Source organism: Neomonachus schauinslandi, chromosome 3 (assembly GCF_002201575.2).
Source record: "Neomonachus schauinslandi chromosome 3, ASM220157v2, whole genome shotgun sequence".
NCBI lineage: Eukaryota > Metazoa > Chordata > Mammalia > Carnivora > Phocidae > Neomonachus > Neomonachus schauinslandi.
This window is the reverse complement of record NC_058405.1, coordinates 120,865-135,407: the sequence shown is the minus strand read 5'-3', so window position 1 is coordinate 135,407 and position 14,543 is coordinate 120,865. Positions and strand designations below refer to the sequence as shown.

Sequence of the window (14,543 nt, the reverse complement as noted above, 5' to 3'; positions counted from 1 at the left end):
TCTGCATGGTCTTTTTCCATCCTTTTACTTTTAACTTGTGTCTTTGAATCTAAAGTATGTCTCTTATAGACAACATGTAGTTGGATTGTGGTTTTATTATCCATTCTGCCAATGTCTTGCCTTTTGATGGAATTTAATCCATTTTTGTGTTACATAATTACTGAGAAGTTAGAATTTATGTTTGTCATTTTGCTATTTTATGTCACATGTTTTTTGGTCTTCCTTGTTATTGCCTTTTGTATTAGCTATTTCGTAACATACATTTTAATTCCTTGGTTTTTCCTTATAGTATGTTTTTTGAGTTTTGGTTTGTTTTTTTTTTTTTTTTTAATTTTATTTATTTATTTGACAGAGAGAGACACAGCGAGAGAGGGAACACAAGCAGGGGGAGTGGGAGAGGGAGAAGCAGGCCTCCCGCTGAGCAGGGAGCCTGATGCGGGGCTCGATCCCAGGACCCTGGGATCGTGACCTGAGCCGAAGGCAGACGCTTAACTGACAGCCACCCAGGCGCCCCTGAGTTGTGGTTTTTTGTTGTTGTTTTCTGTTTTGTTTTGTTTTGTTTTTAGTGGTTATCTTGGAGATTACAGTTAACATCTTAAAATGGTTGTTTGGATTAATACCAACAGAGGGGCTTTCCAACACCAATAACCAGTTCTTTGATTCTCTGGACACCAGCTGGGTCCTACAAGTCAATTCAGTTCTGATATTACCCAGACTTAGTGCAGACCTTCCACAGGGTAAGCTCAGTCCCACAAGACTGCCCCTCCCCACTTCAGATGCCAGTGGTAAGTCCCAGGCCACTTTTACTTCTGATTGGCTGTGAATCAGAGGTCCCCATGACTCTCTCCTGAGATTTGATGATTTGCTAGAATGACCCACTGAACTCGGGAAGGCATTTTACTTACATTTTCTGTCTTATTATAAAGGATACACTCAGGAATAGCCAGATGGAAGAGATGCACAGGGCAAGGTATGTGGGTGGGGGGGTGCCCACAGCTTCTACCCCTTTCCAGGCATGCCACCCTCCCAGCACTGCTTTGTGCTTTACCAACCCAGAAGCTCTGAGGCTCATTGTTCAAAAGTTTTTATGGGGCTCAATCTCTAATCCTTCCCTTCCTGGGAGGTCAGTGGGTGGTAAAAAAAGTTGCAACCCTCTCATCACTTGGTCCTTCTGGTGACCAGTCCCATCACAAGGCTCTTGCAGAGCCCTGCCCTTCTTTAGCATAAACAGGGGTGATCAAAAGGGGTCATGAATAACAAAAGAGACTCCCATCACTCAGGAAATTGCGAGAGTTTTGGGTGCTCTGTATCAAGAATAAGGGGGGAAGACCTATATTATATTTCTTACTCTACCACAGGAACTTAATTCCAGTAGTATATAAAAACTTCACCGCTGTATAGCTCTGTTCCCTCCTACCTCTGTTGTGCTATTATCATACACATTACATCTTAAACATTGTAAGTCCCTCAACACAAATTTATTGTTGTGTTATCTATTAAATCAGATAGAAGAAAAGAGTTGCAAACAAGAATACATTTATATTGTCCTACGTTTATCTATGTGGTTACTTTTACTAAGCTATATTTTTTAACGTGGGATTTGAGTTACTGTCTAGTGTCCTTTTCATTTCAGCCTGAGGGACTCCCTTTGGTATTTCTTGTAAGGTGAATCTGCAACGAGATTTCTCAGCTTTTTGCTGCCCTGAGAAATTCCTGACTTCACCTTCATTTTCAAGGATAGTTTTGTTGGGTATAGAATCTTGGTTGGCGCTCTGTTTCTTTCAGCACTCTAAACGTCATCCATCTGCCTTCTTGGCCTCCAGGTGTTTGATTAGAAGTCAGGTGTTAATCATATTGGGAATCTCTTGTGTGTTATTAGTTGTAGTTTCTCACTCCTTTAAAGATGGGGGGGTTGCTTTTTCATTGGTCTATGATTTGTCTAGGTGTGGATCTCTGAGTAGCCTACTTGGAGGTTTTTTTAAGCTTTGGGGTGTTTTTGGCCCAAAAACTCTTTGGTTTCAAATCATCTTTCTGCCCCTTACTGTCTCCCTTTGCCTTCTGGGCTCTCATCATGCATATTTTGGTGTGCTCGGTGGCATCTTACAGGTCTCTGAAGCTCTGTTCATTTTTCTTCTTTTATATTTCTGTTCCTTAGACTGGGTAATCTCAGTTGATCTATCTTCAATTTCACTGATTTTTCAGCCTGTTCAAACTGCTGTCAAACCCTTCTAGTGAATTTTTAAAATTTATTTTACTTATTTTACTTTTCAACTTGAGATTTTCTATTTATTAGTGTTGGTCTAGTACATCCAACAACTGGTCATTGTCCCAGACAGTTTCTATTGACTGATTCTTCCCCCCTCACCCCCAGATTGCTAATTATTCCCTGTGTCTTTTCCACACTTCAGCTATTTTTCTAGAATAAAGACTCCTCAGATTGTTGTAAGCCTTTGGTTAACTTCCAAAGTTTTGAAAAAGTTTATTTTGATAATTTGGCAGTGTTCTTGTTGCTTTTATGGAGGAGGGTTTTGGAGATCCTTACTTTGCCATTTTGGAAGTACTTCCTCCAGGTAAATCCTTTTAAAGGGTTCTTCACAATCCTTCTGTAGGTGATAGAGTCTTTATCTGAATCATGATTCTCGATTAAAACCAAAGCATATATTTATATACTTTCTTAGATCCATCTTCAAAGAAATATTATTCTGTTTCTTGTAATGTAATTACTGGTCTGACAAGAGATGAAGATTCAGTTAAGAAGTGGTTAGTACGTACTCTGTGCCTAGAACTGTTTCAGAGGATGTGAAGATGGGGTATACACAACATACTTCTGAACTCCCCGGCATAGAACTGATAGGAATTGAGATAATAGGAATCCACACAAGGGAGAGCCATTTAGGTTAGAAAGTCAGAAGCATTTCACAAAGGGAAGTGGAATTTGAACACATCGTGAAGGACACACGGTTCCAAATCAGAAGAGGAGAGGAGGGAAGGCAGTCAAGGCTGAGGGTCTGACATTGAACACGTCATGAAGGACACACGGTGCCAAATCAGAAGAGGAGAGGAGGGAAGGCAGTCAAGGCTAAGGGTCTGACCTTAGCATCGTGGAAGAAAACAGGAAGCACACACCTGCCCTTCTGCTTCAGAGGTTTTTTGTTTTGTTTTTGTTTTTGTTTTTACTGTAGAATGATGAAAAATAAAGATGAGTAGGTTGCTGATAGATTTTAGAAGTAGTAGCTGAACAGTCTAAAAACCTATTAGACCTTGATTAAATATCAGTAAATGAAGTGTTAGAAAAAAAGTAAGCACCTTGTTTTTTGGCTGTGTTTAAGTTATTTTGCTTAAGTTAATTTAAGTTGATGAATTAGTTTCTGCCGAATTACAAAGTTTTAGGTGTTGAATATGTGAAATTTTCCAATATTTTTAGGTGTCATTTGCCAATGCTGTACATCGGATTAGAATATGGATTGACCAATAACTCAAAATTGGCTGAAAGATTCTTTGGCCAAGCACTAAGCATTGCACCGGAAGACCCATTTGTTATGCACGAGGTTGGCGTGGTTGCATTTCAGAATGGAGAGTAAGTACTGAAAGGCAAAAAACCCTTCTATTTTATTTCTGTAAATGAAGTAAAACCTCAGTCACTAAAGGTTTTTCTCTCCTCAGTGACTCTTCATTAGATTTTTGTTCTTAAATATGTACCATTTTAGGAGAAGGAGGAGGACAGCTAAAAAAGAAAATACAAAGTGTTATCTTGGATTTCTTCAAATTTGACTAAACGGGTTTTGGTCCCCTTGGATGTGGGCTGCTACAGGCTCATAGTTCCAAGACTGGACAGTTGTTCCTGATGGTCAAGTGACTGCACCCCACAGGGTGGCCTGGAGGCATCGCAGAACCCTTCATCATCTCCTTGTTGATTAGGAGCTGGAGTCATATTTGAGAAAGATTTCCCACAATTGTGAAACAAAAATGTTGTTCATTTAGTTGCCTAATTTGAAAATTAAACTAATTAGAATGGCTCAGTCTCGAAGTTTCCTGGGCATTTGAGACATTACTGTATCCTTGCATATTTGTAGAATAAGTAATTCAGTGTCGTACTCTAAAGAGAAAACGCTTTGTAGTCCTCTGCACTAAATTATACATTAATTTAAAAACAAATCACTATTACTATAGTGTTTTTTTGGGGCATGTGTGTGTGTATTCTAAAAATTGGATAATCTGATATATATAAAAGCAAGTTTGGAGCTGTTTTAAAATAATACAGAGTGATGATTTAATAGGCAGTCCATTGGTTTGTAAGTCAGAGTCAGCACTTTCCCGGTTGCAGACAGATGCACATTCCCAGATGACGTTCTGCCTTCCTATTACTGCTCTCATACAGTAAACGAGTATTTTTTTTTTTTTTTTTTGCAGTCTACTTTGTGTCACATTTTTCACAGTTTTGTGCTTTTTGTTGATGACGTTACTGTTTAAAATGATCCCCAAGCCTGGTATGACATGCTGTTTGTGACCCTTACGCACAAGAGGGCTGCAGATGAGCTTTGTTGCAGGCCGTGTTCAGTGTCAGTGGATCAACATGTATGTTAAATAAGGTATCAGTCAACAGAAGCACATGGAAAACAGGTTGTACATTGAACAGTTGACCACAGGTTTGTAGGAACCTGACCTTATATTTCCACCAGTATTTGCTAAAAGAGTGTTCACAGTGACTTTATGGAATATAATTACCAAGAGTAATGAGAATTAACTATCTCCTAAAATCTTGAACACCTGTGATGTTAATGCCATAAAATTAATCATTTATCTGACCTTTAAATTTGAATTTTAATAAACTATTTACAGAAGTTTACCTCATTTTTCTTACAATATTTATACTTGCTAATTGTGAATAATCTGCAAACTTTTCCCCTTTATTTTAGATGGAAAACAGCAGAAAAATGGTTTCTTGATGCTTTGGAAAAAATTAAAGCAATTGGAAATGAGGTATTCTACGTAATATCTGTAACTCTTAAGTGTGTTTGCTGTTGAATGAGAACAATAATAGGGACAATCTGTCTCACCTAGAAGACAATGGGCTAATCTTTACCCTGGCAAATGGCTTGTTAATGTTTGGATTTCAGGCACTTATTTTGCTACATGGTATAAAATTAGTGTGTTTCTAATTGAGAGGGTAGGTGTTGGTTGTTTGCTTCCTAAGAGGCTGTAGTTCTGACATTTAGGAGTAATCAGAATATATTTGTCGATTATTTGATGTGGGGAGTATGTGATACTGGACACTGCTGGGCACTGTACCATCTAACATAAGATATCCTTCTCTGGAACTGAAGAGCCTCCTCTTTGATTAATGGGTAGATAAATAGTGCCCACCTCTGTAGGAATCAGGCCAGGTGTCACTTTATTCAGACCTATCATGGCTTTTTCTTACCGTGTACTTAATACATATTTAGACCTCTCAGTGTTTGAAATATTTAACTGGGTTCTACCATATGAAAGATGTGTGCTCGTGATTTAACTTTCCAGCTGTCTTGGATGTGTATACCTGGATATTATTTTAAAATTAACAATTTTAGATATTGTCAACTTCCATAGGTAAGGGGTTTGCATATTGCTACTCTTCTGGTTCTTGATTCTTTTTATTCACATCTGTTTTGTTTTATTCCATTCTGATTGCCACTTCCCTTTTTACTCTGTTCCTTTTGGGCAGCCTTGCTTGTAGCCCACATCGTCCTTGGCTGTTGGTTCCTCTTTACTGACACGGACACAGCTCCCTCTGGATCCCTGCCAAGTCTTTTATTTGTCCTAGGAACTTAAAAACACTATATTTCTGTGTGTTGGTACATGTATGTATATAAAACAGGTTCTTGAGCAGCTCAGTCTTGGGCAGTCTGGATAATGAATGTGTTTTTGTTCATACGGGGTTGCCACATATCACTTTCCCAGTTTTCAGAGTTGCATACCTTAGAGCCTTGCTGCTTTAACTAGACCAACTGCCTCAGCATCACCTGGAAGCTGACTAGAAATGCACAATCCTAGATCCACTGAATCACAGTCTGCAGTTTTAGCAAGATCCCGAGATGATTCTCATGCACAGAAAAGTTCAAGACACACTATTACAAACCACACTTAGAGTTGAAACTATATTTTTTGATGATCTGAGGGCACTGTGGAGTCTTACAGAAATTTACAGTAATGGCTTTAAGTACAAATGCACAAAACTATTAAATTGATGAAATGCCCATTAAAAAGTGACATGAAGACCGGGAAATATTGTTTGACTTCACTTGTTAACTGTAGCAAATGTCAAAATAGCCACAGGGAAGCAAATGGTGCCTAAGAATCATGAAAGGTGTGTTTTTGTTCCCATGGGCTGTGCCTCCTGGAGCCAGGCTCGGGAGCTGGAGAGTGTGGCTCAGGTCTGTTGTTTGGTTAGCTCAGACTGACCGACATGTGTTTGACTGTGTCCTAAGCTCTGAGCCTGGTGTTGGGAGCCAATAGGAAGCTGGCGTGATAGTTCCTGCCTTTAGACCGGTTGGGGATTGCAGATAAGTAAATTGGCAGTAATTAAACAGTGCACAAACAGAGCTGTGATTGAGAAAATAAAGGAACCCACACAGAGGGGCAGTTAACCCAGACTTTAGGATGGGCCGAGAAGGCCTCTTGGATACAGCCTCATACACCTCCGTCCTAAAGCAGGAGCAGATAATCAGCCAGGCACAAGTGAGGAAAAGGTTATAGAAGGTATAGAGAATGGTGTGTGCTGAGTTGGAGCCACTCCAGTACAGCTTGGATTTTAAGTTCACAGAGAAGGTTAAGAAATGGGGCAGGAGGGTTAAGTGTGGATCGTTCAGGGCCTTGCACCTTATCCTGAGGTGGTGGGGCCCAGACAAGACTTGTTACGTGGGGATTGGTATTACACAGAGGGGGCTGATGAATGAGCCTTTGGTAGTTCCTAGGGGTCAGGGATGATGTGGGTGCCAGGCATGAGAAGCAGGCGCTCAGAAAGGCATGAGGTTGGGGAGCTGGGATGGCAGGAGAGAGAATAGTAGTTGTTTAGTGGGTGGCACATTGGATTTGCATTGCTTGTGAGCTTTCTTTTTTTTTTTTTTTTAATATTTTATTTATTTATTTGAGACAGAGAGAATGAGAGAGAGAGAGCACATGAGAGGGGGGAGGGTCAGAGGGAGAAGCAGGCTCCCTGCCGAGCAGGGAGCCCGATGCGGGACTCGATCCAGGGACTCCAGGATCATGACCTGAGCCGAAAGCAGTCGCTCAACCAACTGAGCCACCCAGGCGCCCGCTTGTGAGCTTTCTAAGTAGGAATATTTAGTAGGGAGATGGAAAGCTCTGGACTGGAGATACAGAAGTTGAACTTCTTCAGCACAGTGGGGCTTATTAACAAAGTTCTGTTAATAAATAATAGCGTCCTCAGGAAGTCTCTTCTAATAGGAAAGAAAGATGGAGAATCCAGCAAATACTCTGCTTCATGCTGCCTAGACACTGGGAGAGAGGGCAGCCTTCGTAGGTGCGTGTGATGGTGTGGTTGAATGGGTCTGTCTGAAAAGTGGCATGCATGAGTCATGGGTTTGATGCTGCTGTGTTTCAGGTAACAGTTGACAAATGGGAGCCTTTGTTGAACAACTTGGGGCATGTCTGCAGGAAGCTTAAGTAAGTAAAGTAGAACGTTTTCAGAAATATTCTTTGTGACTAAAAGTTTCCTTAATTTTGTGTAGCCTTCTTCATATTTTTTTAAAGATTTTTTTATTTTTAAGTAATCTCTACACCCAGTGTGAGGCTCAAACTATGACCCCAAGATCAGGAGTCGCATGCTCCACCAACTGAGCCCGCCAAACGCCCTTTTCCATATTTTTATTTTGAGATGTTCCGGCTGTGTACTTTGCTGCTCAGATAAAGCAAGCATCAAAATAATTATCTCTAGTGGTTTTTATAAACATTTCTTTATTTTTATATTCTGGTGGTAAAATAATATTCTAGAAGTTTAAAGAATTACAATAACTTTTATTTCCTTAGATTAAAAAATTGGTGTTCAACATTAATTTGGAAGGATTAAGATAGTAGGGTTTAGTACCAGTTTTATGGTGTGATACACAGCAGCCTCTGAAAAATAGATTCTGTGGTTAAATAAGTTTGGGAAACTCTAGGCTCCTAAAAATATAACAGGTTTTTCTGTTTCAGGATATCTTGGAGTCTTTACTATTCATTATGAGCTGCAACATTTCCCAAACTTTAGTGAACCTTTTTTCACAAAAGATTTACAGGGCAGGTATTCCAGAGAACTCTGGGAAATGCTGTCCCAAGTAACTTCTTTGGACCTTTCGTTGCTTTTAACCAGCAGTGGTGTGGGAGTTTTCTTGCCATCAAGGAGGCCTTATAGTGTAGTGGGGTTCCAGCGTCAGTCTTGGGTTCCTGTGGGGGTGCCCTCAGCTGGCTGGCTGAGCAGGCAGGAAGATATATTTCAGGGAGGTGTCCAGGGACACGGTGGTGGATGTGAAGAACCGTTATCAGCCTCAACTGTTACTCTGATGTCCCAAAGTGTTTCTGATGTTTTTACATGGATGAATACTCATCTTAGACCTAGCAAGTGAGTGCTTTCACTGTACCTACTGATTGTTTTCTCTCTTTCTTCCCGTTCTCCCTGCTCCCAACTCCCTCTCGTCTTCTCTCACAGAAAGTATGCCGAGGCCTTGGATTATCACCGTCAGGCGCTGGTGTTAATTCCCCAGAACGCGTCCACGTATTCTGCCATAGGGTATATCCATAGTCTGATGGGCAACTTTGAAAATGCTGTTGACTATTTCCACACAGTATGTCTAGTTAACATTTACCACTTTTTTTTTTTTTTTTTAAAGATCTTTTCTAGGCAATGTTGGGGCTTTTTGTTTGCTTGCTTGTTTTTCTAGGCAGTGTTTATTTTATTATTATTTTTTATTATTTATTTGACAGAGAGAGACATAGCGAGAGCAGGAACACAAGCAGGGGGAGTGGGAGAGGGAGAAGCAGGCTTCCCGTGGAGCAGGAGCAGGGAGCCTGATGTGGGACTCGATCCCAGGACCCTGGGATCATGACCTGAGCCGAAGGCAGACGCTTAATGACTGAGCCACCCAGGTGCCCTAGGCAGTGTTTATTTTAATAGCCATTTTAAAATTCTTCAGGCGACCTTGTGCTTTCTTCTTTCCTTTGCAGAGAAAAGCATGTGTGTGTTGTGCAGTACTCATCAAATTAGAGATAAATGTGAGACTTGTCCTAAGTGTGTAGTGAGACATACATGTGTCCGTGGTATTCGTTGGCCCTGTCTAAGCAGGAGAAAGGAAATTCCATTCTCTCTACTTAGGACTTATAATTAATTCACTTAGATCACTTTGGTCGGTGAAGAAAACAATCTGTGTTCATCACAAGGAAAGAATCTCTCCTAAATCCACATGCCGTATCGTGCCAAATCTAAGACCCCATTAGTAAGCAAGTTGACCACACACACACACACACTCACTCACACAGACACACACAAATAAACCTTTAAACTTTACATGATTCTTTCTAATCTCTCCATTTTTTGGTACTTGGAAAAGTGCTCTTTTTGGACATATTAGGACATAGATTTTCATCAGGGATCACTCTAGTATCTACATAAAAAAGAAAATAGAGAAGTGAAACAGATACTTAAGGTACTCTATTCTTCACATTCAGAGTTTGGTTCTTCTAAATCACTTTTGTACCGGGTAGTCGATGGGTCTGCTTTTCTGGTGCTGGCACATACCCCCTGCTCTTGACTAGGTTTCTCCCAAAGACATTGGCTCTGCAGATCTTACGCTGCCAGAAAGTGTCAACAGCAACGGCAGTTCCTGTAATTGTGAGTGTTCATGTGGTTTGTGGTCTAGTCTACCTGTTCACGGCTGCCAAGTCCAGGCTGCTCACTCAGGACACTCATCATGGCTGTGGCCAGCAGACAGCAGTAGTAAAAAACCACCGGTTTTTTAAGACATCTCAAGTTCAGAAATGTTACAATTTGGGGGGGAAAAAAAGTGGGTCTTAGAGTCAATGAAATCATGGTATTTGGAGAGAAAGATGAAATACGAGAAAACACATAGGGTTGGTTAAAATTTTCAGGCGAGATCCAAGTCCTGCAAGTGCCACTCTGATAACCAGGATACTGAGCTAGTCAGAAGCGTGGAGTAGCAACTTTTCTGGTTTGTGTGCTCTTTCAAATGTGTGTGAAGATGGTGTAATTTGCCTCTCTTCTTACATAATTAATACAGAAGGCTTAGAAGGCTCTGTGTGGAGATACAGTTTTGGAAATCTTTTTGGAGGAGTGGGATTTCAAACATAAAACAGAATGGCGTAATGAGCCTCCACGTTACCATCATCCAACTTCAACGGACATCAGTTCATGGCTACTCTTGTAGCCCCACTCCCCCTGATTCCCTGGAGTGTTTTGAATTGAATCCTGCAGGAATATTTTTAAGTGAAAGAGAAGGAAATACATTTTCTTGTAATAACCATGCTGAATCTTTTCTGACAGGCTCTTGGTCTTAGGCGAGATGATACATTTTCTGTTACAATGCTTGGTCATTGCATTGAGATGTACATTGGTGATTCTGAAGCTTACATTGGTAAGATGATAATTATTTTGACTGACCTTGTATTCTATTCTTTAGATTGTTGTATATCTCTGTTTAGGTTTCTCAAATCTCATGTAAGGTTCTAAGTTTATCTTTCTAACCATTTAACTATATTAACATCAAGGAACTCCATTTATTTTGTTGGAACAATGCTGTGGGAATTAATGCCTTACTAAAGTATTCATGCATTTTAAAACTGAGTACTCGGTATATGCAAAATACTATTACAGAGTACGTGTAAAGTGCTGTGATATAGGAGAATCAATCTAATCAATGGAAAAAATCTTGGAGACTTTAGTTTCTAATAATTTCTAATTTCTAATAAGCGAAAAGGCTCTGGCATTAGCACTTTATAAAATGGGTTTATAGCATATTACTAGCATATTAACTTTTACATTTCAGTGGGATATTAAGTTGGCTTACATTCACATTATGGTGCTATGTAATTCTTTAAATAATTTTTTTGTAATAATAAGCAAGTCTTAAGATAAATCTGGATGAAATTGCTATATTTGGGCACTCACTTAGTTACAAACTTTGTAGGGTAACGAGGGTGCAGTGAGGTTAAACCTGAGACCTGGACATAAAACCATGAGAAGAAAACGTGTTAAGTTAATTAAATTAGGCTTCAATAAAATGAAGAACTTCTGTTCATCAAAAACACTGTTAACAGAGTAAAAAGTCAGGTTATAGACCGGGAGAAGTTACAATTTGTAGAGTGGTCAAAGAACTTGTATCTAGAATACAAAAAATCCTATAAATCAATAAAAAGTTCAATAAAAAAATGGGGCCATATTGTACTATATGTTAACTAGAATTTAATTAAAAATTTGAAAAAGAAAAAAAAAAGGTCCAAATGGGCAAAATACTTGAACAGGAGCTTCACCAAAGAGGATATCCACCGATGTGGCAAATGGATGTGCTCAGTATCATTACATATCATGGAAATGAAATTAAAACCATACTGAGATGTCACTGAGATGTAGCCAAACTGGCTACAAATGGAAAGTACTAATAGTGCCTGGTGTTGGTGGTGATACGGAGCAGCTCGTACTCTGGTGTATTGTTGATTGTTGGTGGACCACACTTTGGAACACTGTTGGACATGTCTGCTAAAGTTAAATAGGCCTGTTAAATCTGTTATGCGTTGCTACCTGACAAACCACTCCAACTGACAAGGATGCATTTTTTCTCACAGTTCTGTAGGTTGATTGGTGGCTCGTTTACTGGTTTCATTCACTAATGCAGCTGTGGTCAGCAGGCACTGGATGGGGTGATGGTCTAAGATGGCTTCATGCATAGATGGGGACCTTAGCTGACCTAGCTGGGCCTCTTACGGGTCTTTTATCTCAGGCTTCTTCATAGCATGGAGGTCTCAGGGTTCTACGGACGAGAATTAAAGTCTCAGGACCTCTTGAAAGCTGGAAGTGTCACAAAATCATTTCCATCACATTCTGTTCCGCACAAGTCACACGACTGAGTGCAGTGTCATCCTGGGTGGGGGCTAAGAGGTGTGATTCGTTGGGGTGTGAGGGTGGTGACCTGCCATGCTGCTCTTAGGATGTGGGAGTTCTACTCCCAGGTGTGTGCCCAGTGGTACAAGGGCCTCGGGAAGCCAGCGCTCACACACAGGATTGTTTCCAGCAGCTGTGTTCGTAATTACACCTAACTGGAAATAACTGAATGTCCACGCATAGGAGAATGGAGAAAGAAATTGTGGCGAGCTCATGCAATAGAGTACTACACACTTGAAAGGACTATTAAGTCTTGCTGTAACATAGGTGAATCTCATACATTTTGACAAAAAGAATATACACTGATTAATTCCATTTATGTGAAGATTAGTAATAAGCAAAACTAATCAGTGGTGATAGAAAAATTTGAGCAGTGATTACTTCTGGCTTGGGATGGGGAGGTATTCACTGGAAAGGGCACGAGGCGGTTTTTTGGGAGCTGGAAGTGTGTTCTCTTTCCGTCTGGTGGTGGTTATGTGGGTATATGCATATATGAGGATTTGCCCAGCAGTGCACACTTTATGGTGTGTATGTTATGGCTCAGTTTCTTAAAGCTAAAGCATAAAGCTTGAGCTCTGGCATCCTAAAGACTCTGGGTTGAAATCGCAGGTCTGCCACTCAGCCACGTGGCTTTGGGCAGGTCCGAGCCTCAGGTTCATCTTTTTTTCAAGGAGGATTGTGAGGCTTAAATGCAAAATTCCTGTAAAGCTAGGGAGAGTCTGGAGGTAGAGGGCTGAGTGAGACGTACATTTTTGCCTGTCCCCACAAAGCTAATGGTCTTACAGTGTACCAGTCATTATATACCCTTTTTATTTTTTTTTTATTCGGGTTGTAATTGTCACATTGCATATTAGTTTCAGGTGTAGGACATAATGGTTCAATATTTGTATATATTGTGAAATGATCACCCGAAGTCCAGTTATATGCATCACCATACATAGTTAGAAAATTTTTTCTTTTGATGAGAACTTTTAAAATCTATCTTAGCAACTTTCAAATACGCAATACAGTATGATTAACTCTAATCACCAAGCTATACTATTTTTATTTTTAGAAGGCTTGCATGTCATTATCTGTCAAAACACCTATTACTGAAAGGTATTAGTTTGAACTGTGTAAAATTATATTGTCTATGTCAGAAATGATTGCATCTGTTGGAAGTCTCGTGTCCATTAGTCTTAAGATTTTGATATGTGGAAAGTGTATTTCCTTTCACTGTGGTTTCTGTGTGCGTAAGTCTCGCGACTGTCGTTCGTAGCAGGCGAGGTCGAGTGCCTGCCGGCTGGCTCCCCCACTCTGGGAGGGCTTTAGGAATGGGCAGTGCTGAGCCACAGGGAACTGAAACTGCATGTGCTTCTAGGTCTCCCAGCAACCCCCCTTGATAATAAAGAGAAAAAGAAGAGGAGAGTGGGAATGTTTTCTCTCGTGAGCTGTACCTGTGTCTCATGATGGAGGCAGTGTGACCATGGAAATGACAGATAAATGATGGAGTTTCTTACCTTACTCTCCTTGTGGTGTTTCCTTTTAGGAGCAGACATTAAAGACAAATTAAAATGTTACGACTTTGATGTGCATACAATGAAGACACTAAAAAACATTATTTCACCTCCGTGGGATTTCAGGGAATTTGAAGTAGAAAAACAGACTACAGAAGAAACAGGGCTTGCACCACTAGAAACCTCAAGGAAAACTCCAGATCCCAGACCTTCCTTGGAAGAAACCTTCGAAATTGAAATGAATGAAAGTGACATGATGCTGGAGACCTCTATGTCAGATCACAGCACATGATTGCAGACAGGTCTCAGCTCCATTTTGTCCTGGGGGAGGTCAGGGTTTCCTCACATCTTGTCCTATCTTCAGAATTCCCCATTTCTTGACACGAATGCAGACTGCACCTCTCCATTTAGGACTAGAGACGTGCTGGAAGAGACCCAGACTGCACACCTTTGCAACACATGTTTTCTGATCCTACAAAACAATTCTGTGTAGAGGAATAAAGAGGTAAATTGTGTATTATGTCTTTTTTTTTCCTTTTACAATCAGCTTTTCTTTTGGACTGATTTTAGGTTTATGGACAAAAGCTACAAAGGTAGCAGAGAGCTCCCACAGACCCCTCACCGGGTTTCTCCCCGTTCACATCTTAAGTAACCAAGGAACCTTGTCATAATGGAGAAGTGCTTGTCGTCCAGGAGCCACACTGCACTGAGCTCTCCTTAGGCTCCTCTCTGCTGTGACTGTGTCTCAGGCTTCTCTGGTCTTTCATGACCTAGATGGATTTGAGGACTGGTCAGTTGTTTTGTAGAATGAACCTCGATTTGAGTTTGTTTGATGTATTTCTCGTATTGGACTAGAGTTCTTGGTTTTGGGAAGAAAATACCACAGATGTGGATGAAGTACT

The 14,543-nt window shown here is 40.4% G+C and overlaps 1 protein-coding gene across 3 annotated transcripts in view; it reads left to right on the top strand.

Annotated features, from left to right (window-relative positions):
• The window catches only part of CDC16 (cell division cycle 16), a 29,661-nt gene extending 15,505 nt beyond the window's left edge, over nucleotides 1–14,156 (top strand). The window contains exons 13-18 of one of the 3 annotated variants that reach the window (XM_021696001.1): nucleotides 3,425–3,577; nucleotides 4,917–4,980; nucleotides 7,601–7,662; nucleotides 8,684–8,764; nucleotides 10,532–10,622; nucleotides 13,674–14,156. In XM_021696001.1, coding sequence (XP_021551676.1) covers nucleotides 3,425–3,577; nucleotides 4,917–4,980; nucleotides 7,601–7,662; nucleotides 8,684–8,764; nucleotides 10,532–10,622; nucleotides 13,674–13,697 — 475 coding nt within the window. In that variant the 3' untranslated portion in view covers nucleotides 13,698–14,156. Of the gene's footprint in view, nucleotides 1–3,424; nucleotides 3,578–4,916; nucleotides 4,981–7,600; nucleotides 7,663–8,683; nucleotides 8,820–10,531; nucleotides 10,623–13,673 lie in introns of all 3 variants that reach the window. The other 2 variants (XM_021696000.1, XM_044913491.1) reach the window with 2 other exon arrangements.
• Nucleotides 14,157–14,543: the final 387 nt, after the last annotated feature.